This window comes from Helicoverpa zea, chromosome 14 (genome assembly GCF_022581195.2).
Source record: "Helicoverpa zea isolate HzStark_Cry1AcR chromosome 14, ilHelZeax1.1, whole genome shotgun sequence".
In the NCBI taxonomy this organism is placed as follows: domain Eukaryota; kingdom Metazoa; phylum Arthropoda; class Insecta; order Lepidoptera; family Noctuidae; genus Helicoverpa; species Helicoverpa zea.
In genome coordinates this window covers 9,144,561-9,170,276 of record NC_061465.1, presented here as the reverse complement: position 1 = coordinate 9,170,276, position 25,716 = coordinate 9,144,561, and the positions used below count along the sequence as shown (strand labels likewise).

The window sequence follows — 25,716 nt, the reverse complement described above, 5'->3', positions numbered from 1 at the left end:
ATGGCGACCCCATTTTCATCCCTTAATTCGGCCTATACGACATATGACAGCAAATGAGTCTCAGTACCTAGGGCTACAGACGTTGCAAACAGATCTGCGCAGATTTATCGATCGCCTGTATGACAAATCGTTGCAGATTCTCTAGTTTGCGCAGTTGAACGGCTGCAGTTGAAATTTCTATTCGATAATCGATAACGATTGTGTCGCTACACTTGTTTCTGGTGGTACGGTAGATGGCTGATGGTTCAATTTGTCAGTTGTCAAAGAGTGTGGAATGATAGAATATGTTAAATACTCGGTAGCAATCAGAACAAATTCAACAGAAGACAATGGATACTTCAGGTTCTTTGCCACGAGCAAACGATTTCTTGGGCTACCTGAACGGTAAAAAACAAACCATAAAAAAAGCAAAACCAAAATATCCAAAGAGGATAATACTGTTTCTGTAAATCCTGCTAACACCTCATACCAATGTGGAACAGTTTTAAAACTAAAATTATCTTTAATTTCACGCAGCGAATCAAAGTATAACTATAATACAGCGTTACCGTCGCTAAATTACACAATCATTGTTTTTTATTACTGAGATCATAAATCATGTTTTCTTCCTTCTATTTATAGTTTATAAATAGGCATCACCTAAGAGTGGTACCCATGGCAACGCCTACGCATCTCGTGGATCGCGTGTCCTGAATCAGCTAGGTACAGACAAGGTAAGATATTTTTAACTCGGATCCGATATCTATTTGTATAGCGTCCTTGGCGAGTTAAGGGAGTTCAGACATAAATTATTATCAAGTGCGCATACAGACGCTTGAAAGTCAATTAAATAACGAATTATGGAGCCTTAAATTATAAATGTGATTCAGAATGTTGTGATTAAGCTATATTTAGACGGGGAAAAGTATTTTCAGTTGGAAAGCTATACATTTCTTTTAGATAGTCCTTGGAAAGTAAGTGGGCGTATATTTTTAGAATTGAAAGTGTGTGAATCGGTCATAAATACCGTCAGTTTAAAAATATTTGGAATTGTAGTCTAAGTCCAAGTAGGTACATCTCTGTGGTCAATATAATTTTGCCCTAATAGGTTGGTAACTATGTTTACCATTTTTAGGGATTCTCCTTTTCACTTGAATTCACCATTTGGATCAAGTTTTAATCCAAATGGCTCAGGTTTTGACCATCCAATGTCCGATCGATTCCAATGTACACAATATATGTACCTATATACGTATTACATACACAATATTTGTATTTTTTTAATAATTCTTCAATTTTATGTTATTAGTACATCTTTGATCATGTCCTAAAATTATTAAAGGCAAATAAAAAAATAGTAACTCTTTTATCCTTCTCATAATTGTACTAGTCATTATTGTAAATAGCATGAGAGGCATTGTTATTTACAATTCAACAAGTGTACCTTTGATACGAAATCTACGGCTTGTGAGAACAGGAAAAATAAAGAGGGTTAAAGTCCATTTACGAAACAGGCGTTGACATTTTTAGATACATACGTCATACACGTTGTTGCTGAGCAATTAATAATTGCTATATTGTTATTTTTATACGAAGATGTACTAATTTTATAATTTCAATTCAGTATACTACAAAACTATGCGCAAACTCAGCACAAAACGAAACAAGAACCAGCATACGTAGAAAAAAAAAAACGGGCCAGCAAGTTGGAAGCCACGAAATCGAATTTAATGATTCATTGCTCTATTTTAATTTGCAATACAGACTGGCCGACGGGGCGGCGGAGTTAATCGGTCTAGGAAAAGAAGTACAATATTTCAAGTTTTAAAAGTTTAAAAGTAATCTCGACTGATTGCACCGGGCGTTTCCATCGGCGATAATAGGTAAAAAGTGGCGAATCAAGAACAATTCTACCTCGAGCCGGCCACCCAGCATGCACAATCTAGGACGCGTTGCACTGCCCACGTACAGCCGATGACAAAACTGCTTTAGAAATTCGCGCGCATATTTAATTACATTGTAATCGTACAGATTGTATGCTAATAACATTTGATGATACAATATTTTTTATGTTGATATTCAGTTAGTTTTTTGTTAATTAATCACTTCCTTCAGAAGCGCTTTTTTCTGTGTTAATTACCAGAACATTAAAACTAATTGAAGACAATGTTCGCGCATTGAATTCAGAATAAGCTCATAAAAGCGAAACTATTATTTTACGTTCTCGCTTTTCAGTACCTAAGGTAACTGTCTTGCTGTGCACTGATTAAGTCTCATAATGAAGTTCGCTTGCAATGCCGTTTTAATTACACTGAGCGGTAAGAGCAGCAATGGCTTCGTTTCAATATAAAAAAAAAATACAAAAATACACCGCTATCGCTACATCAAAGTATCGCGATCTCTTAAAATAATACTTCTTCTCGCATTATCGAGAAACAGTAAAGAAAATACGTAGTATAAACTGTATAACAGATCATTATTGACCACTTAGGTCAGCGGCAAACATTCTCAACAGGCCAACGCCCCACCGTGCGTCTCGTGGCCGGCAGCCGAATATCAGCCCAACACAAAGCGGCGCAAGTCACAATACCGCGTGGCGTCTCGCCAGATAGTTGGATCGCCCATCCTATACACTGCGCTTCAATGCAGTTCCCGGAATGCATCGGTCTCCTTTGCAATATTTTTGTGTTATAGTGAGCCAATTTGGCGCAGATTTTTTCCTGGTAGTTAAGTCGTATATCAAACAAAATTACCTTCTGAATATAATAGGTAAGGGTTGTTGAATAGATGTTTAGAATGCAAGGTTATTATTTACGTCAGGTAATCTTTAGAGGCGAGCTGATTTGTCGCTGTTTCTCGCAAGATGTTTATAATCTGGTACCTGGCCCCTAAAACGGCAACGACCATGAGGTTATTAAACTTGTTTTTGTTACAACTCGACAGACACAATATTAAAATATTTTGCGCTATAGGAATAGTCGAATAAGAATAAGTGACCACAATATTTGCTTTATTTTCGTCCTCTGAATGGAAAACAAACAGTTGTAATTTCTCTTAACTGTTAGAGTCACACGCCAAAAACTAGCGCTCCAGTTATTGAAATGAGTAGCATAAATGGTCTTCGACAGTTCTCATGTTTACACGTCCGTTTTATTTTTTTTTGTACCTAAAATCCGTGGCAAATCTTACAATGCTAATGTTGCGCACTTACAAAAATGTTTTGTTGTTAATTACAAGTTGAGGAAAGTGCGCGAAGACGGTCGCCTGTACAACAGAATATAGTTTGTTGGAGCGTAAAACTGTCAGAGGAACATGAGTTGACGTGACGAGGACACATAAAGTAACGGCTTAACAAACTTTCTCGTAACTGACAATATGTAGCAGTCTTACGACAACCTTTTATGCACTCCAAACTTGCTTATTTATTGACATTTTCGAACAGAAAACAATATAAGCCGGAGTATGTATAAGATTCTAAATATAGCCTGATGATAAATGAGCAATAGAATGTTTTTGCTACTTACTGTTCCATTAAGAATCAATTAAACTAAATCCATTTGAAGATCCGGGCCTGTATCGAAAGCAATAAAGTTGATCTAATTAGGACACCTGGCATAGTTTGGTGTTAAGAGGACGAATTGGAATTTTTGGCGCCAAGGATGTCAATTTTTCTCAGTAAATACAAAACGGATCAAAATACAACTTGGTTACCTGAAAGTTCATGATATAAGCCTTATTTTGTTAGTTGTAGAAACATGATTAGGTAACTTTTATAACAGAGAAAAATATATCAAACATACCTCTTTTTAAAAAGAGATTCACATATTATGGGCAAACGGGACCGATTTAAGCCTCTTAACTTTTTTAGTAGTTGAGTATATACATACTCTTTAAAATGGTAGTAGGAATTTTTATTAAATTATCATTTCTAAATATTAAAATTACAAAACCATTTTGTCGCTTACGACTTTTAGTTATAAGCTAGCGCGCGTATTGTTATCCTCGCCCCGCTCAGACGCTCCGACCCCTTTTGGCGCCTTAGATGCGCGTGCCGGTTATGGAATTATTGTTGACCACTTCCTCGCCTTAAAGCGTATCGACGCAACAATTGGCCGAACGCCGAGGGGCCGGATGCCGAAACCTTTGGTGTGCATCGCGCCACGCCGCGTTATCCATCATAAACGCGCAGCAGCTAATGAGCAAAGTTTCCACAACGGCGTGCAGTGCCGCACGCGGCGCTTGTACGGTTACCAGACGTCCACTAGCTTATTGTAGGACTCTCCTAACTAATTGTACCACAACTTTATTACACCCAACTGCTTAGCCTACTGCTAATTAACATACAAATTACATTTTAACTATGAAAACTTAAAGACAATATTTTAGTTTGAATGCTTTAATGAATAGCATTCAAACTAAAAAAGTTACAAGATATGTGTATTTCAATGTTATGAACGTTGGATCATGTGGACGGTTTTGAAGAAAGCTGTTATGAAACAACGAATGCTATGAATCGTTTTGTGGGCGTGAAAACAACATCAAGGTCAAAATATGTGGACACGTGCTTCGATATATTGCTAATTCTATAAAGTGCTTGTTGAAATATCTAGAAACAAATTGATCAAGAAAGGAATTTCCGATTATGCTTTTTACCGCAACCGTAAGCTTCGCAGTAACATCAATTGAAGTTGGAATGACTAATAAAAATTCCTGACCCAGTGAAAGCCGTGGAAACTCTACATATACTGGTTGTTTATACGATGCGTAGAGATTCACATGTCGTACGCTGCACAGTCGGAAGGCATGTTGGAAGAACCTTTACCTTTACTACACAATACGTGGAAACGTTAGTTGAAGACTCAAGTGAATACCAATTCAGAACGGTAAAACGTGTGGAAGGATTTATTTTAGGTAAGTGTCTGTTTTAAAGCATTCACGGTTTATTATTTAATTAAAACACAGAACAAATTTAAAAAAGGGAAATTCAGGTGACCTTTAACGACACCGAATTCACGCTGAAACAATTACACGCACATCTAGGGAGCGAAACCGTAAGCGCATGCCATGGCCGGCCGACACGAATATTTCACTTATTTTGCATACTAACAAGCAACGGTCCCGCGCAGGCGCGACAGGTTGCGTCACCGGCCGTTGCGCAATCCACTCACGCGCATGGAGACTGCCATTCATCCGGCCGCGTCGCTTGGTAACAGACTAGATTCGCAAGATCTAGAACCGCGCTTCCGACAATGTCATTAATCTATTGTGTGACGCAGACATTTTATTGGCTCTGTTAAATGGCATGTCGGAACAGAAGTGCTTGGCAACAAAGGATTTGCCAACAACAATAAATGCCACTTGTTATGATAAATAATATCGATTTGTGTGACTAATTATCTAATGTCACTATTGTTTCATATTACGTATATTATGAATGCAAGATAATTATTTATCAATTTGCTTCGGCATGAATAAACAAATAAGACAGAACACGAAATGAACTGAAAGATGCATGGGATGATATAATATTTCCCTGGTAATTTCCGTTGTGGTTGCTAAGCATCATAGTCTTTGCTGTTAAACAATAAAACCACACCAAAACTAGCACTCCGTAATGAACAATGCTAGATAACCACAAGCTCTGGATGATCAGGATGAATTAGAACAGGTTAAAACCCAATGTCACAATTTCTAAACAAAAACTACACATTTCAGCGGAATTCAGTCCAATAATAAAAACCGACTATCATTTTTACTATCACCACTGACTGATAAGGTGTGAAAATTCGCGATAAAAAGGCAGCCGAAGCTGAAAAAAAGTAACGGAAAAGCTAGAGGAAACGCAGCCACAAATAAAAAAGTAACCATGTCCATTCATGAAAGATTAGTGCGTGCCACATTTCTATCGAACTTTCGCGCGATAACAGAACGGATGTTTGGCCATGTGTGGCATTGTTCACACAAGCCCATACCTTGTACTAAGATTAAAAAAACAATAACTATTAGTTCAATCGTCCATACAACTTAACTCTGCACCTATTTGGATTGATGATTTCCTTAGAATTGCTCCTTCCGCTGTGCCTTCGCAGGCATGAATTTAAATTCTGCTTATAATGCACGCGTACTATGTATAAATATTAAATAACAAATACTGCGAAACGGTCTGAAGAAGTAATTCTTAATAGAAGTGAACAGCAGTAGTGGTGCTACTGTTTACTTATCAAATGGATAGGGCGCTCGCTCCACCAACACGCCCTTTGGGTTTAAATGTCAAACGGTAATTGAGTTAAGCTAGTGCCGGGTAATAATGAAACCTAGCGGATGTCAGGCTGCACATAAATTGTTCTGTTACTAACTAAATAATTTGATAATATTACATATACAATACATACATTTGTACATTGTAAGCCGGATGCAGGCATTGCCGTCACAGAATGCTAATTGTCAGTTATCGAAATTGGTAAAACCAGTTGCCTGATCAACAAATATAATTATGAGGATAAGTTCCATGACTGGTGTTGTGTTACATTCCACGGCAAATAAACACGTACTTTTTGCACATGCGCACATTATGTATTCAAGTCGCAGAAAAGGAAGCTTTCGGTGGATGGAATTTTTATTTTATTATTTTTCCTGTGTCCAATTTGGGTCCTCTCGCCTTAAATTTTATTGTTTATATCTTGAGAACTTTTAAATGATTATTTAATATTTTTCAATTAGTCTTTGTGGTTTGGCTTCCTAATATACGTTGGCAGTGTGCAACATGCCTACGATCTGTTGCAATGTCGAGATTATCGGGCATCGCTCTGACCGCTAGCCATAGCTAAGGTGATCTCTACATATTAATCGTAACGGATGTTTATACAAACAGATAGGCGTTTTTTCCTCGGTTAGCTCAATAATCACTTGACTTTGATCGGACAATAAATAAAAATATTATGAATTTAATGATTGATGTATCAAGCAAATTAGTAAACGATGAAAATAGAATGCTTATATCTTTAAAGGCAGCGTATGCAACATCTTTTAATCACTAGGCTATTTTAACCATATCGTACGCTACTGCGGGTACAGCATATTTGTCAGGAGCAATGTCCTTTAGCCAAAGCTCTGAAAACTAATCTAGTTAAGTGCACCAAATGCGAATCATCAACTTATCAGGGGCGACGTCATCGCGAAAACGAGAGTGGGTGGTTATCGGCAGCGGCGCCCGCGACTCACCACGTCACACCGCACTCACGCCGCGTCCGTCAACTACGTCAAACTTGCGTAAGCCTACATTTCATAGAACCGATTGTTTATCGAAACAATTCTCGATCATTACATCATTTACAATCCCAACATTTAATGGCTGTAGACACTTATTCCGTGGATAATGCGAACAAATCAGCGACTTCCTGTCTCTTGTGTTGGATTATATAAAGCAAAAACTAATACCCCTAACTTTCGATAACATTGTTCTTTGTTCTATCTGAACAATCTACTGTTTATTTAACTCTACACACACTGCGTCACGGGATCTTGTTAGACGGACGTATTGCTTCCAAGTACCATTTAAAGTATAGAATAAATATTTCAATATCAAATTAGTATATTATTTCTTTTAATCCCATACCTCCTATAGGTTATGGGCCCAGTGCGAAAAAGGACATTTAGTAGTGAGAACATTCAGTAGTGCGTAGTGACAGTAAAGTGCATAGTTGTAAATAAAAATAAAGTTGTGACAATGGAAAAAGTGAAAAGAAACATTAAGCCTTTTAATGGAGAAAAGTACAGTGTATGGAAATTTAGAATTCGTACACTGCTTTCAGAGTTAAACTTGCTCAGTGTTATTGACGAAGAAATTCCTGGAACGCGATCCGCTGAGTGGGAAAAGAATAATAAGGCAGCCAAAAGTATTATAGTCGAATATTTGGCGGACTCATATCTTAATTATATTAATGAAAATGGGACTGCTCAAGCAGTTTTTAAACATTTTGACGCGATCTATGAAAGGAAAAGTGTAGCAACTCAATTAGCGCTGAGAAAACAATTATTGGGATTAAAATTAAAAGCCGATATACCCTTGATCAAACACTTCTCAACATTTGACGATCTGCTGACAGAATTATCAGCTGCTGGAGCTAAATTAGAGGAAACGGACAAAGTAGCTCATTTATTACTTACTCTCCCGAATACATATGATGGCGTTATCACTGCAATTGAGACACTATCTGAAGAAAATATCACTCTCGGTTTTGTAAAAACTAGACTATTAGATCACGAAGTAAAATTAAAAAACGAGAGTCGTGATACCAGTTTAAAGATACTCCATGTTGAAGAAAAATATAATAAAAACAGATACAATCGCACAAAACAAAACTATTTGAAGAATACAACATTCAAGAAAACAAACAAACAAAAATTTGTGAAATGTCATTACTGTGGACGCAAAGGACACAAGAAACAGGATTGTTTCTATTTCAAAAGACAGACAAATATACAAAACAATGCCCCAGAAAGGACAAGACAAGTCCAAACTATTGCCCTGCAAGAGGGAACGACCTCGAATTCTTCTTTTTCAGGATTTGCGTTCATGACAAGCGCATACCATTATGAAAAAGACCACTCGACAATTAAATTCCTATTAGATTCAGGAGCGTCTGATCACATCACAAATAGAGATGATCTCTTCACATCGTTTGAATGTTTAAATCCTCCTTTAAAAATTTCAGTAGCTAAAAACAATACATTTATTTCAGCAACTAAAAGGGGAAACATAAATCTTATCAGTCAAACAGGAGTGCAAGGAATACTTACAAATGTATTGTTCTGTGCCGAAGTACCATATAATTTAATATCGGTATCAAAGATGCAGCAAGCAGGATTCACCATAATATTTGATGACAAAGGCACACAAATTACAAAGGAAGGTAAAATCATCATGAAAGGTAAGACATTGAATAATCTTATAGTTCTAGAGTTTAAAATACCAGTAATAAAAGGGGAATCCGCTTCCCAAGCATGTTATGTTAATGAAAATAAATATGAATTATGGCATCAACGCCTAGGACATATAAGTAAAACTAAATTCCTGCAGTTAAAATGTCATAATATGATTGATGACTTAGATGAAATAAATACCGTAACTCCAAATGATAAGTTGTGTGAAGCATGCATAAATGGGAAGCAGACTCGCCTGCCTTTTAATAAAGTTAAAGACAAAAGTTACATTAAACGCCCTCTGTTTATTGTGCATTCAGATGTTTGTGGTCCTATAACACCTCCAACAATAGATAACAGAAATTATTTTGTTTTATTTGTTGATGAATACACACATTATTGTGTGGTGTATATGTTAACTTACAAATCAGAAGTGTTTACAGCTTTTAAAGACTATGTCGCTAAAAGTGAGGCTAAATTCAATTTCAAAGTAGTAAATCTTTATAGTGATAACGGTGGTGAATACTTATCCACCGAAATGAAAAACTACTGTAGAGAAAGAGGCATAAGCTATCATTTAACAGTTCCTAGGACCCCACAGTTAAATGGTGTTGCAGAACGTATGGTTCGCACAATAACAGAAAAAGCTCGTGCTATGTTAAATGGCACTAAAGCATCAAAACGTTTTTGGGGAAATGCAGTTTTAACTGCAGTTTATTTAATAAATATTACGCCTACGAAAGCTTTAAGTCAATCAAAGACACCATACGAGATGTGGCATGATAGGAAACCAAGCGTTAAAAATCTCAGAGTTTTCGGTTCAACTGTATATGTTCATAATAAAACCAGTAAAAACAAATTAGACAATAGGTCGTGGAAAGGAATACTGGTAGGTTATGAACCCAATGGTTATAAAGTTTGGAATACAGAATTCGAAAAATATGAAACTGTAAGGGACGTTGTAATTGATGAGACTAATTTTATCGAATCTAGGCCTTCATTACGACCTGAACGGAGTAATAATACATATTCCCAAGACGAAACTGATAATGACTCCGTAACAAAATCAGTGTCTTATAAGTCTCATAGTTCTGGCCCTAAATCAGATAGCTCTCAATCTGATGAATGCAGTACAAGTAAAATTCAAAAAATCGGTAGTCATGAAATACCGAATGAACCTGAAAATGAATCTGAGAGTAGTTTGAAACACAAAAATCAGGATAAACCTGATGAATTTTTAAATTTACGAAGAAGTGAAAGACTGAAAACATGTTCGCGTAAATCATATAATGAAAATGACTATGATGTCTATAGTGCGTTATCCATCACAAGTAATATACCAAAATCATTAAATGAAATTAAATCTCTGAACGATAGGAATCAGTGGGAAAAAGCAGTCAGAGAAGAACTCAATTCTCTTAAGAAAAATAATACATGGACATTAGTACCAAAACCATCAAATAAAAATATTGTAGACTGTAAATGGATATTCACTATTAAAAATGACGTTTCAGGTCAACCTTCAAGATATAAGACACGTCTTGTCGCTAGAGGTTTCAGTCAAGAATATCTTAGTGATTATAATGAAACATTTGCACCAGTTGCTAGAATAGCAAGCTTTAGATTCTTAATTAGCTACGCAAATCAATATAATTTACTGATTCATCATATGGATGTAAAAACAGCATTTCTAAATGGTACACTAAAGGAAGAAATCTACATGAAAGTTCCTGAAGGTGTAAAATGTAAAGATAATTACGTATGCAAATTAAACAAAGCTCTTTATGGCTTAAAACAATCAGCTAGATGTTGGTACGAAACATTTGAACAATGTCTCAAAGAAATAGGTTTTCAGAACTCCCCAGTAGATAGGTGTATATATATGAAAGGTAAAGGAGACATTTCTAAAAATATTTACGTAATCTTGTACGTCGATGATTTGGTTATAGCATGTGCAGATTTGCAAACAATGAATAATTTCAAAGCATATTTAATGACTAAATTCGAAATGACCGACTTACACGATATCAAATTATTTTTGGGCATTAAAATAGAGAGACACCATGATAAAATTACTTTAGACCAAAGTGCTTACATTAAAACCGTTTTGAATAAATTTAATATGAGTGATTGCAATCCTATAAACACACCGATGGAGCTTAAATTAAACTATGAAGCTCTTAACGCTGATAAGAAGTGTGACGCACCATGCCGTCACCTGATCGGTTGTTTAATGTACATTATGCTTTGTACGCGTCCGGACTTAAGTACATGCGTAAATATTTTAAGTCGGTACACAAATAAGAACAATAAAGAATTGTGGTTATGCTTAAAGCGAGTTTTAAGATATATCAAAGGCACAATTGATTTGAAGTTAACATATACAAGAAATAATTACAATAACATCCTAAGTGGATATGTCGACTCAGATTGGGGTGGCCACGATTGTAATGATAGGAAAAGCACTACTGGATATGTGTTTAAATTATTTGATCAAAATACAATTACATGGTGTACAAAGAGACAAACATCAGTAGCGGTCTCGTCTACTGAATCCGAATATATGGCTTTATATGAAGCTGTTAAAGAAGCATTATGGCTTAAGTCTCTGGCAGAAAGCATAAACTTAAAAATTAATAAGCCCATTATTTTATATGAAGATAATAACGGATGTATTAGCATAGCTAATAATCCAACAAGTCATAAAAGGTCCAAACACATAGATATAAAATATCATTTCTCTAGAGAACAAGTTGAGAAAAATGTAATAAAATTAAATTATATTTCCACAGGTAACCAGTTGGCAGACTTGTTGACAAAACCTTTACCAGTCGTGTCTTTTATAAGACTGAGAAAAGGATTGGGTATAGAATAAGTTTTAATTTAAGTACAATTTCATTATGAAATGGTCTGATCAGGTTTTTCTGGGTTTTCCCTGATCCTGTGCAGCAAATGTTGGACCATTATTGTACAGTTGTCCCAGACCTTACTTGGAAGTATAATATGTTACGTCGTATTTATAAGTTAGTATTCACTTTGTAATGTTGAATTGTAGACTAGATACTGTATAGTAAACTAACGAATGACTAAAAGTTAGGGATTAATTTTTGAGGGGGCGTGTTGGATTATATAAAGCAAAAACTAATACCCCTAACTTTCGATAACATTGTTCTTTGTTCTATCTGAACAATCTACTGTTTATTTAACTCTACACACACTGCGTCACGGGATCTTGTTAGACGGACGTATTGCTTCCAAGTACCATTTAAAGTATAGAATAAATATTTCAATATCAAATTAGTATATTATTTCTTTTAATCCCATACCTCCTATATCTTGTCACTTTAACATTGAATAATTGCTTGATTTTCCAAAGGCTAAAAGAAACTCAAGTTTGAAGCAAATTGGTGACACGCAAGTTAGGGAATTAACGAGGCAATCATTCGGCCCGCCATATAATCACTTCAAGTACGTTGCTAATGACAAGGACGCTACGAAATCTGCGGACGCGTTTGTCTGGTGCGGTCGCGGAGGTCCGAACCTATCAGTCTGAAATGGACAAGCCAATATTCAATTTAATATTTTAGACAAAAACTTCATACGGAGGAGTACATTTTATCTACACATAGCTGTGTTTCGCACTTGGCAAACTATCGATATCGTGTTCATTTATCATTGTTTGCAACTAAAACAGTTTCGTCATGTCAAGCTTCCACTGAACAGATGTTCGCTTGTACGGTCGCTATGCCGTATCCAGCGAGTGTTTTCGTATCTGTTTGAGATCAGCAATGACTCACTTGAGGCCATTGCTACATCAGCTGACTCATTGAGCGTTGCCACTGCGAATGGGAACGGGAAATCCATTGTTTTAGCGTCCTTATATCTAGACTTATGTTATTCCACGATAGGAATTACAGCCCCAATAGCTAATAAACGTTCTAGGTGTAGCCATTGCTGTTATATCCAGCAATTTATGTAACACCATGCATTTTACTGTCATCATTATTATGGTAACAGCATTTGTGTATCCAGTTTTTTCCGGTTGGCTAAACCCGTGTGACACATCCGCAATCCCACGCGATTACAACAGCTAGGTCAAACCTATTTTCGTATTTAACACTGGACGGAACTGGGTTGTGTTGCGATATTTGTTATGACAATAGCTTTTGAAAAAACAAACCTCACTTGAAGTATTATGTATTATAAGATTATTTCTCTACATATAAGCGCTTATATATTACACTAGCCGTTTTCCCGCGGTTTCACCCACTTTCCGTGGTAACTACTGCCCGTACCGGGATAAAATATAGCCTATGTTACTCGTGGATAATGTAGCTTTCGAATGGTGAAAGAATTTTTAAAAACGGTCCAGTAGTTTTTGAGGTTATTCATTACAACCAAACAAACAAAGTTTTCCTCTTTATAATATTAGTATAGATGGCTAACTAGTAATAAAATCCAAAATTTTATAGAATTCGCTGACCGCAAAACCATTTATGGACTATACAAAGTAAAACGAGTCTAGACAAGCGACATATTGAAGAAGTCAAATAAAGATTTACGAGTTGAAAACCTTAATTGAAAATTTCTATATTCGTAGAGGTACATCAAAGTCAGCTGTTAGACAATGCAAGGTGCGGTGCGGCAGCGAAGCAGTGAATCAGTGACTGGCATCAGCTGATTCATTCGTCGGGTAAGCGGCCTTGCATGCACCGACTGTGAGAATGAATACACAACTAACGTTAATCACCTACTTGACTGCAGGATATTTCGAGGTAAATATGAAGTAATAACACTCTTATAATAAAAGAAATATTATGTTTTTTCAGCATATTACGTGAATCTGGGTACAAATATCAAGTTATTCTTTGTTTCTAGAACACACGAGCAATGTATTTGTGCTGTTACCCAACCGAATTGCGATTTCACTCGGTGATATTGCTCACAATCGCGTTTCAAGTTAAGAATGAAAACGAAACGCAAAACTAACAATGATGAATGAAAGTCAGTAAGTTAGTGTATGCGATAACTGTTGCCAATCAAGTTTCGGAAACAAGGTGACATCAATGACCCGAAGGTGACCCGCACTCGAATAATACAATAGTTTGTCGAACCTGATGCTATTTTCACCACGGTTATTATTTTTAAACCTAGTGAGAACATGTGAAACATTAATACAATACTGTACAATAGAAAAACATCAGAATACATACAAAAATATGAACCTTGTAAAAAAGATCTTCATATAAACAAGTCTGGACCAAAACCTGTTCCTCAATGACAGAGTAACTTCTTTGTAAATCGAACAAAAACCTATGAAACACAGCCAAGATGTGGTCGACATAAAAACACTGTTTAAAAAGAAATATAAAACAAAAAAGTAAAAAAGATGAAGCGTATTTACCCCCACTGGGGTGGGCAATAGAGGCAGCCGCCAACTAATTGCGAAAAACGAGATTAACGCTCACTGTAGAGGCACTAAACGAGGATGGCTCTGTTTACCACCCCAGTTTCATTCCTTTTACAACACCACTAATAGACTTATTTTATTAGGGAAACGCCGAGATAACATTTATATTAGCAACTATGTAATCATCGTAAAATCAACACTATTAAAACTGGCCGCTGATGTCCTAGACTGTCTTGTTTAGCAATCAAAATGAGTGCTTCGTTTTAGCGCAGTGATAAAATATATTTATGCAGAAAATATTAGAGCAACATCTTTCGATAAAACAAGTTTATCGCTTCAAGTTGCCTTTTAAAAGGATTGCATTAGTATTGGTATCGATGGTGCTATGGCATTCAAAAATATATGTTGTATCTTTTTTGTGGTAAAGCCAAACAGCAACAACGGTCGACAGGCTGCAGTTACACGAGACGGCCAACTAGAAAACAGAGGCGGCTAATTGCCGGTAACCGTACAAACGTGATTACCTGCACTGCATCCGAGCACGGCGCTACACGGATGTACGAGAGTACGTACTGTGATGCCTTCTACTTACACTAATACTACATTGGAAAATAACACTGATTACTTGTCTGTCTAGTCTCATTAGCATGGAATTATTGTTTAACAAATACTGCTACAAAAATTTTTAGCTTAGTCCTCATTCAAGTATTGTTTCTATTTGATTTTACAAACCACAAACATGTCGTTAATTTTATTGTTACTAACCACCGAGTCTCTTTGAAGGTGACAAATAATGAAATCTTCACTTAGCAACAAAGACTAGTAGTACATACTAAACACATCGTCTAATCTGACTTAGGGCTGTACATTAACGGCACCTATAACGCTGTTGGGCCCGATCGTCCCTGACACAATCCAATTACTAAACGGGGATTGTTATTTAAGAGAGAAAAACCAGACAAGTGCTAGTCAGACTATAATAATAGACACAATAGGAACTTGAAGGAAATGGGTCAATCTACAGTAGTGAACAGATAAGAGATGGGCTACCGACCTGTCAATTAAGCAGGGAAATGGTTAAACCTCATTCTGCTAAAAGCCGCTTACTGTGTGAAGGAGAAAAGTCGAAGTACCGTATACACATGCATTACATGACAGACAGGCTTTTCATTTACAGATTTTTTCCCATACATCATCATTCTTTGATGCGATAGTCCTTATGTCGACATATCAATTTCGCGCCAGAGATTCTTAACATTGTAGCACACAATGACACATAATTATAGAACAAGGCTTTTGTAACGCCACGTGTAACACAATGTTATATAAAAACGCTTTTTTTTCCCGTCATTTACATAGATGCGTATTAAAAAGTTGCCGGCTGAATTAATTTGAGACTTTAATTGCACATATCAAATTACACTTGTTCTTGAAACACGAATAAATCACCGAAAACAAATGAGTGAATGATTTTATGAGGGTCTAATTTTCGTTTCAGATATTTCAAAATTAGCAAGCATTGCATGAAAATTAGAGAGCCAAGTTCTCCTTGTTCTCGAGACAAAAATCCATAATTAGCGGCGAGTGGCAGCACAATAATATCCAACAAACTTAGAAATTAATTAAGGGACGACAAATTATATTTCGCACGAAATTGAATGAAGACATTATTTCGGGGGTGAAATAAAAGCTGCTTGTTTTCAGATGTTAATTTCTGGAAGTGGAATATAATAATTATTCGCATTGTCAAGAGTGTTGGAAGAATTGAGGAGTCTTCGGGAGCCTGTAGGACGAACACCTTTGAGCACCTATTCGTTTGCTAGACTGTCACGCATTGCGGTATACATATGAAAAGATCACGCCAAAGTAAGGTTTTCAGATTGTGATGTTTTTTTTTTGTTGTTTCAAAATAAAGCCCTATGACTTGGTAAACCCTATCTTGTTTATTGCAGCCCTACCGGACGTATTTGTTTAGTTTTATGTAATAACCCATGATTTATTCCATCATGTGATATTAAAGCTACAATTTGTTTCAATTTACCATGTGCAAACCGCAGAAAATTATGGCGTTGAATTAGTATATTTAATTACTGTTGTAAGTTTGTATGTTTTATCTTTGCTGTTCCGTCTACACTTTATGGCCCTTTACTTCGAAACATACAAATTAAGACGATGGCTATACTTATGTAATGGTTTCACGTATCGTTAATTTGAAGAAAGTACACAACCGATTGACATCTCGTCAACGGCAATTATTAATTTTGAGAGTTAATAAAATAGATTTTATCTTGATAGTGATAAGATGCAAGATTTCTCGCTACATTGGATAGCGAGCAAGTGTTTATAATAAGTCATATAGTTACTTAATCGTCTCCTTGAAACACTTTATTATCAGACGGGTTATGGGCGTGACATACATTTCACAGTAAACACCGTTAACTTACGTTACACATGTAGAAGTTTAGTTTTTAACACAGTGCTACCGACACGCCTGTTGTGCTTATGTAAAGAAAGCTATTGTCCCATTATTTATTAGTGCTGGGAATTTAACAGATGTTCTACTTTTTTATAGAAAAACGTAAAGCCAAAATTCTATTCCGTAAAAGCCAAAATAAATCTCGTTTAAAGCCAAAATTGATCTTACAGTTTAGGTACCTAACCTAAATAAAAAAGTACAGCAAAGCATTAAGGCTTCATTTTTTTTAACTTACGTGTTGCCAAATCTTTACCACATACAAAAGTTCTTGAAACGACAAACCATATAGGTACAACGGTTAAGTGAAACATTGTGTAATCGATCACTTAGACTGGCCGAACATTCATGAAAGAAAATAACGGGCGACGATTCATTAATTAAACAAAGCGGCTACAGTCGACGGTGACAAGCCGCGTCCCCATTCCCGCGAAAGTTTCAATACGTCGCTATTGGGGTTATCTGTGACAAGGTTGTAAGCAGAGGACCACCTGAGAAACTACGTAAACGTGAACATTTCCGAGTAAATCGTGAACATTGACCAACTTCATGAGATCTCTCAGTGTTTATTGTATGCAGCAGTAAATTAGCAGCTAAGGCAGCTCTGTGCGGAGTGGTCAATGACGAAGGTTGAGCGATGTCAAGTAAATTTTAACACGCAATTAGTAACCTGTCGGACACCTTGGCACCGATCGACTGGGTGTTTCAGGGACGCCTGGCCACAACCACCCGGCGGAATTCCGATGTTCACCCGCACAGCAACCGGGGGTTCAGGTCGGACGCGATATTTTGGGGCGGCAGCGAATAGTTTTATTGTTTAATGCTTAACGCGCTTTTTCGTAACAGGCCTTTGGTAACAAATGTCGATCATTGTTTTTGAACACGCAATCTGTCGGTTACGCACCGCACAGATAGGGTAACGAAACATTTATGTTGTTGTTCTAATTCTTTTCAATTAGAAAGTTATTTTTGTGACAGAAACAGTTTATTTTTCGCAAATCGCCTATCGATTTGTAAAATCTGTTTTGAGTGCAAATTGCGTGATAACCAATCAATATTTAACGCAAACGTGATGTAAACAAAATCATTAAAATATGAAATGTAGGTATTGCTCATATATTATGTAAAATTTATGTACAAACTGCTTGAAACAAATCAATCAGGTGTTGTTATAGAAATACGGAAATGTTAATTATTGAAAATTACAATTAAATGTTAAGTCAACGGGCACGGTTTAGTATTTTGTGCAGCTAATCTATTTCTTCAGCAGATACGTAAGTATATAAATGTAAATACAACAAATAACTGTGACACGTTATGTGGTAGATATCTGTCGGCAAGCATTTGGTGTCAGAGCGTTTTGCGCGCTACGCGTAAATGGAAGTGAGTTCATTTTGGCAGTAGGGCGTTATTGTCTTGTGGATGGAAACAGTGCGAGAGTTTGTAAGAGTAGGTAGACCGCACCTCGGCCTGCCGGCGCCGGCTTCGTGTACAATAATCCGGGTGGCAACAGAACGAGCGTGACGTCGCGCACTCACCTTGACTCACTTTAGTCGGCCCGTTTGCATTACACTGTTTGCTCGACGTGTACTCGTGATTAGTCTAGAGAAAGAAGCCTGTACGCCATTATCAAAGTATGCGCCACCGCCATAATAAATCTCTTTGTAAATAACTAGAAAATTAAGCCTTCAAAAACAACATTGTAACTAATCTTATCAAATACGTGCCTTATCATCATAATAAATACAAATTGTAGTACAATAGCTTCACAAACTATTTACTTCCAACTATTATTTAATGTAAGAGAATAGAACACTTTCTTGTGAAACTAACCGCCGCTATGAATGGGCGATATCGCAATTAATTGCAAGCAGATAACTCAAACAGCTGATGCTCTGCCATTCGTGTCGTATCAACACGATCATATTCATGGGGCGAAAGCGTGGCTCGTGACGCGGGGTTTTTACACAAATTCCATGTGCGTACAGATGGGAAATTATTACATACGTTGCGTATGTAACAGCTTTGCCAACTTTTTATGAGTGTTTACTCATTAGTAGGTATTCAGATTCATTAGCCTTTCAAAAATGACAGTACAGCCAGGGTTTACTATTGTCTAGCGGTAGGTTCTTATGGAACACAATTTTATTTGGGTTTGTGGTATTTTCATAGTCACGTCATAACGATGAAGCAATAGGTACCATGTGATAAAATAACGATTCGAAGAAATCAGTATATTATTATCTAATCGTAGCTCAGTTCGATCAGTCTAGACTCGAGATAAGGGTAAAAAGAAGGCAACCGCAGTGGTTAACTGTATAGTGAGATTTCGATCTTAAAGCGGTGCCTATCTCCTTGACTCGGTTCGTATTGGCATCGACGGGTCGGCGCGTTGCGAAATTCGCCCACAGGCCGCAGGCGTTAGTCATTGTCGCCTATTGCATCCAGTGCAGGCAGACAGGCGTTGCTTCACACAGCGTTATATGCTCCATTTGCGACTGTATTGATGAGGTACTTATTGTATGCGGTTAGGTAACACTCTCCGACTCTTTAGTGTTTTGATTCATGACAGTGATGCCTGTTCAGATAAAAATATTGCACACTGCAATAATAAGTAGGCAGATGTTTATCGACCAAGCTACACAATGCGTGAAAACAAAATAACAAGCTGCATTTACTTACGAAAGAGTACAAGTAAACTTAATACATAATTGGTGTCAGAGAAACATTGACAAATGTTTTTCTTGTTAATTCGAGTTTCACTAAAGCAAATGTACAAATCTATTGTCCGTCAGCGGAATGCAAAAAAACATGACGCAATTGGGTCATTTGAAACCAATAACTTCGCCGGCGAAACCGCAATGTGATATTAATAGACAACTACCGACAGACAGACACTGATTATTATTCAAGATTATTAACTGACGGACGAATACATACTTAACAATTATTTATTTAATTATGCGGTTTTTTCTACACGGTTCATGGGAAAAGGTTCCAATAAAACATTCAGAAAAAAGGGAATGCATAAACAAATCGTTATTGGTTAAATTGTTTGGTGCCAAAGAAACAAACTGCGTCTAATTTACAACAGCGCGTTCAGTTTGTTTTGGTCGTTCATCAAGTAGAAACAAATGTTGAGGCCGAGAGGAAATAGAAATCAAGTTCCGAGAAAAGGAAAAAAAGGCGGGATGTGACACGCTTGACCCAAAAAACGATTACAGCAGCGTCAGACTTGGCCTTAAATTGGTCTGTTAGCATCAGCATTGTGGAATTTCTTTGTTTATACGTTATTGACAGCGCAATACAAACGGCCAGATTTAGCACAAAATCGTGCATTAATAGCACTACTATTTTCTCCTGTGGCTTCACTTGCGCAAACATATTACATAAAATAATAAAGTATCGCAAAAAAACTGCAATACGACACCAAGAATGCATTCAAAATCAGTGGCCAGCCAGTTTTACTTATCTAATTTTAAATCGGAATTCGCGTGCAATATTTTTCTTTTTATTTCAATGATCTTTAGAAACGTGCTGTTCCAAACATTCAACGATTAAAAGCGTCTCAGTTTTATCTTCCGCTTCCTAGCCTAGTTTATCGTAGCCAAGCGCATGCAAGTTCTAAGACTCCTAATACCCGTGCACCTTTAACTCCCACAAGACGCGTCACGAATCTGGCAGGGCGCCATGTAAACACACCACCAAATAGGGCAATGACCACCTTACAAACTCAAATAGAATATTTTCTATTAATAATCGCGTCCGAAAATAAATAGAAAGCGAGGGGAGACACCACGTGTCTCCCGTATACTAAGATTAATTGCCGCCGCTTCAGAACGCCGGTAGTAAATGTTTGGAAATGGATTATAAAACTTTCCAACAAAAGCTAGTACAATTTATAAAACCAATTAAAAAGCATAAAAAAACTTTGAACATGCACACTTTCAATGCCTTAAATCTGGACGGTCAGAACATTAGAGATTGACGTTCACAATCACAGCCCCTCCTTTGTCATCGAGTTAGATAAAACAAAAATAAAGGTATTCATAGCTCCCCGAGGTAAACACAGATTTAAAGTTTATTTTTAGACCGTAAATACGGGCTTTGTTTTGTGTGCAGCTCTAAATAGAATGTTTTATCCTAATACGGCTTTAAATGTTGGTTCCACGTGAATATTACATGATTTACGAGACTATAAATTTTGTTGGCGAGTCTTTAGACTGAGATGTAAGAATAATAACTACTGTAACATGTTATGATCTATTGAACTCTATACAATGTGTGAGGTCCGTCTACTTTATATCGCCGGCTTTGTGATACTTCTTAGTGATCTTATCTATCAATGACAATATCGGTAGTAATTGCTTTGCAATCGCAATTTCAGTGAACCGTTGCAACATTTATTTAATGAGTCTCTGATAAGCCTACTAAGGTTGTCACTTTGAAATGCGTAACGTACGAATATCAAATGAGTTAATTAGTAGCAGCGGACAAAGGAAAGAGCAGTGCACCTTAAAACATTATTAGAAAACAATTTCCACTACGTCAAACTTTCCACGTTTCTTGTGTCGTCATTTTGTGGCTCGTGTAAAGGAAAACTATGACGCAGCGTATAATGCGCAAGAGACCAATGCCGCCGTGAAAATTTAACTTGCATTTAGAGTTACCATACGAAGAATTTTCCGGAGATGTCAGTTTTATTTAAAAATATTTCAGGATTGTCACCAAAGTTCTGGTCATCCCGAAGCTATAAAAAACAGTTTTATTTCTAGATATCCTTCGTGCACATGGCTGTAAAGGTCAAATAGCGATGCTCGTGCGCGTCGTAAATAAGACATCGATGGGGAAAGAAATCATTTGCGTAGCAAGGAAATCGTTTTCCCAGAACGAAACCCATTTGCGCAGTGCGGGCGCCAGGCGACGACATGATTGAGTTCTAAACACCATGTTTGCAGTGCAGTGGTACATTCCTACTGCACTCATTAACCCTTCTGTTTTTATGTTTGTTTTTGCAGGAACGTGTTATTGTTTTTATGGTGAGCTTTTTCTATATTTTTTTGTTGTTGCCCATACAATAAAAATACTACCTGCGAAAACCGTTAGTCAAGAGTCTGCAAATCATTGTTACAAAGACTGAGTTGTGCAGGACTGTAATATTAGACTTGAATGAGTTCCGAGTCCGTGAAATTCATATGGCACCAGAATTAACCCGGTCACCGTTTTATTGAAGAGCGCAGTCAGTAGTTCATTGAAATTTTTTTATTTACGATGCTATAAATCTGCTCCCACGCGACCCCGTGCCGCCTCCTAGCAACGCTTCGCCCACCGATGTCGAAAAAGGTCGGAACTGACAACGAGTGGTATGTACCTGTAACACCTTCTCTGCCAGTATGGGCCAGGCCACAACAGTGCGTTGCGGCGTCGCATCGCAAAAATCAACGACGCATATCATATTAATCGCATAGCTGTGCAATGTTGTTTTTGCGATGCGACGCCGCAACGCACTGTTGTGGCCTGGCCCTATGTGGGATGTATCAAATCGATTACATTTAAAACAGTAATAGTAGCAATGAACTGTACGTACACTGTATTATAAATAACAACGGCTTAAAAATGAAAACATGATGCAAGGCTGATGAGCAATTTCCGCATGCGACATGTAAACAATAATTACGAAAGTACTTGCAGTTTAATAGCTTCGAGCGAGAATCAACAATGGCGGTTGCATATATGGCATGGAGTAAGTAAATTAATAACCGCAGATGACACCGGTTAATTCCGGATTAATCGAACAATCGGATGTTATTCGATGCGATGATCGATTGTTATTCGTTGTTCAATCGAGTACCTAATATGATATCATTCGATATAACATAAAGCACGTGTCGAATGGGTTCTTTACCCTATTAATTGAAGTGTGAAATATTAACTTACCTCGTTTATGTGTTTGTAGGTTTTGATGAGGTCTACGCTGAGTTTTCTTAGAGGTGCTGTCGAGGGGTCTCGAAAGTGATGTGGTATTCGGGCCTGCATAGCCTGGGCAAGCGAGAAGTATTCATTATTAATTTGCCAACATGATAAAAGCAAACAAATAAAAAGCAATTTAAGCTAAGGATGTATCAGGCAGTTCGGACTTTACTACACTACAGACAACAAAACAAAGCATAGGTGGTTGAACTCACGTTCAGGTGAAATCTGCACAAACATTTTCACCGAAACTGATTCAAAAAGTTTATAAAATAAAGGCATTATAGGCAACATAAAAGGTAGAATAGAATACAAAATTATCATAACATTCATGAAGCTAAATAAGAGACGCATGTAGACGTCTTAATACACGAGACGGTTTGTATAAACATCTATTCAATAAAATGTTGAACAATTGGTTCACACCTGAGGCGAACCTACAATATATCCCTAACGCAATCACTGGCGGTAATAACCATACATTAGTCCCGGGACTATTAACGTCACAAGGCGTGCTCGCCGCACACATCGGTGATTATCTAGCAAAGTTTTGTATTGAAACATGTTCTCTCTGACAATAAGAAGGAAAGCCAATATTTTCGCGCGAGAAACACTAGTCGGACACATTTATTAATTAACCCAGTCTAGACGAGGGGTATCTATCGATCGATGCCAGTTCGTATTCAACGCTAACTAAATACATCACTAGTGTTTCAGTGAAAGAGAACTTAGTTGTAGTAGGTAATTAGTGGCACTTTACCGACTAATTTATTTACTTGCGCGTAATGTCTAGACGCGCGTGGTTAATGGCTCTTTTAATAAAACAAAAGGTGTGGCGCGCGGAGGTCACGGGTTTAAGAAACTTCCAAGTGTATGCAAGTGCATTAGCTTCTGATGAAATTGGGTTTAGAAGCGTAGGTCTAGATTTAGTCACGGGATCCTCGCTGTATTTGTAAGAGTAGCAATTTAGTTGTTGTTTAGGACGTTAGTCCCCCAAACTGCCTCGTGCATCATTTACCTGGGCGGGGGTATGGTAGCAGCAGAAAGCTCGGGGGTCGCGCACAGTGGCGCTCACCTGAATGTCTGAGGGCGCGGACATGGACGCCAGCTGGTCTTCGGCCACCAGTCTCCCGTACAACGGCACGTGGCGCCGCTCGCCGCCGGCGGCCTCCGGCATGCCGCCGCCAACCACGCCCACTGCAACAACACACTCACATTTAACACACATAATATGCTACTCATTCTACCAGTATTGTTCAGTAGATCTATACCACTTTAGAGAAGATCAATCATGAACACCCCTGCAACGATTATGAAGTCAATGTTTACGGAAAAGTTTTCAAATCGTAGAATTGAAAGAATTCTTAACAGGTGGCAAATTATTTAATGTAGTAGACTTACTCGCTTTAAATAATAGAACCTACTTACTCCTCGTCTAAAAATAAATACTGAATTTATAATAATCTCTATAAATAAATCAACAGCAATGTTTTTATTAAATATGTATTTGCTTTGGTGGGAAATTCTTTGGATGTTTGGCCGTAACACATTATGTCAAACAAAAGGGTTGACTAGTCATGAACAAGAAGTGCAAACTCGAGTTTTCAGGTAGGTACCTACCTAATTAATTGATTAAAATAATTATGTATTGACAATTATAATTGTTGTTTTGGATTCAATATTTAACAGCAAATTGTATGCTTGCTTACAAAAAAAAACATCAAAGCCATTGCTCAATTTAGTATAATCGGTGTTATTAAAATTTGAATAAACCGAGAGAGATCTATTCGTCGGAGATTCATGGCGATAATTCGATAAAAACCCGTATTAAAGTTAGTCATTATTAGTTCGGTAGACGGCGCGGGCGTCGCATCTCAATCAATCTGGGGTATCGTAATAGCTCAAATTGCCGTGTGAACATGCTTTATTCACCTGATTGCCGCCCACATGCTGCCGGATCCAAAACTTCGTAGGTATGTTAAAGGTGAATGAATCATTCCGGATTGACTTGTTCCACGGACTATAGAGGTAGACGTCATCTCTGCGTTTATGGTAATACGTTTGAAATCGATATTATTAGCGATGGGATAATTTGGAAATATTGTGGGAATGGAATCTACATTAATTTATCTTGAGACATTTAGCATGGAATATGTTTTTGTTATTGAATCTTAAAATAGCAAAAGTAAATAAGATGTTTGGTCGCATCCGAGGGTGAGCAAGAACGTTTTGTTCCTACAAGCCGTAGAACAACTCCCTAAGTATCGTATCACCGAAGTTCTCACATCGTCCTCACGGGGATGTTTACATGTCTGAAACTTGCTGCGAGATCGCTGCTGTTTTTTCTTACTTTTTATCTTAAAATTCTTTTGATCTGTTGTCCAAAATGACAAAGTATTCTTACATGGAAGTTTCAGTCACAGAAGCATGATCCTAAAACCAGTAAAATAATTAATAAAGACTGCTGATGAAATATTGAAAGTATACACTTAAATGTAAGAATGTCACTTCCTTCAGGAATTACTAACTTCAGAGCAGCTTCTTACAAAATTACTCGACTAATTCGAGTCTTAATGGCCGTAAATTTCGATCATGAACGTCTTCTCGCAATAAAAAAATCATTTCAATCCATAAAATTAAATCACCTAATAAAATAAAACATCTTAAAGTGTCCTCGGTCGATTTGAAATGGAAATGTTAAGAATGGGTTGTACTTAAAGAGAGACTTTAATATAATAAACTTTTGTTTCAATATAAATTGTTGGATGAACGGGATTCGATTGAACATGTAATCCAAGGTGTGAATATGAACTTTATCGTGTTAAATCCAGAGGTCGCAGACAAGTTAATTTAGTCTTATTTATGTACCGTCTGGTACGACGTGACATTTCATAATAAAACAGCGACGTTCGAGGCTCGCTAGGTACTTTTGTGAGCGAAAAGTTTGTTGAACGTCTCACAA

At 37.1% G+C, this 25,716-nt stretch overlaps 1 protein-coding gene across 6 annotated transcripts in view; it reads right to left on the bottom strand.

Moving 5' to 3' along the window:
• Positions 1-25,716, bottom strand: part of LOC124636319 (serine/threonine-protein kinase minibrain) — a 112,680-nt gene that overhangs the window by 75,100 nt on the left and 11,864 nt on the right. For 3 of the 6 annotated variants that reach the window (XM_047172360.1, XM_047172361.1, XM_047172362.1), the window contains exons 2-3: positions 23,773-23,951; positions 22,722-22,823 (exon numbers count right to left, since the gene is read on the bottom strand). In XM_047172360.1, coding sequence (XP_047028316.1) covers positions 22,722-22,823; positions 23,773-23,951 — 281 coding nt within the window. The remainder of the gene's footprint in view (positions 1-22,721; positions 22,824-23,772; positions 23,952-25,716) is intronic. The other 3 variants (XM_047172364.1, XM_047172363.1, XM_047172365.1) reach the window with 1 other exon arrangement.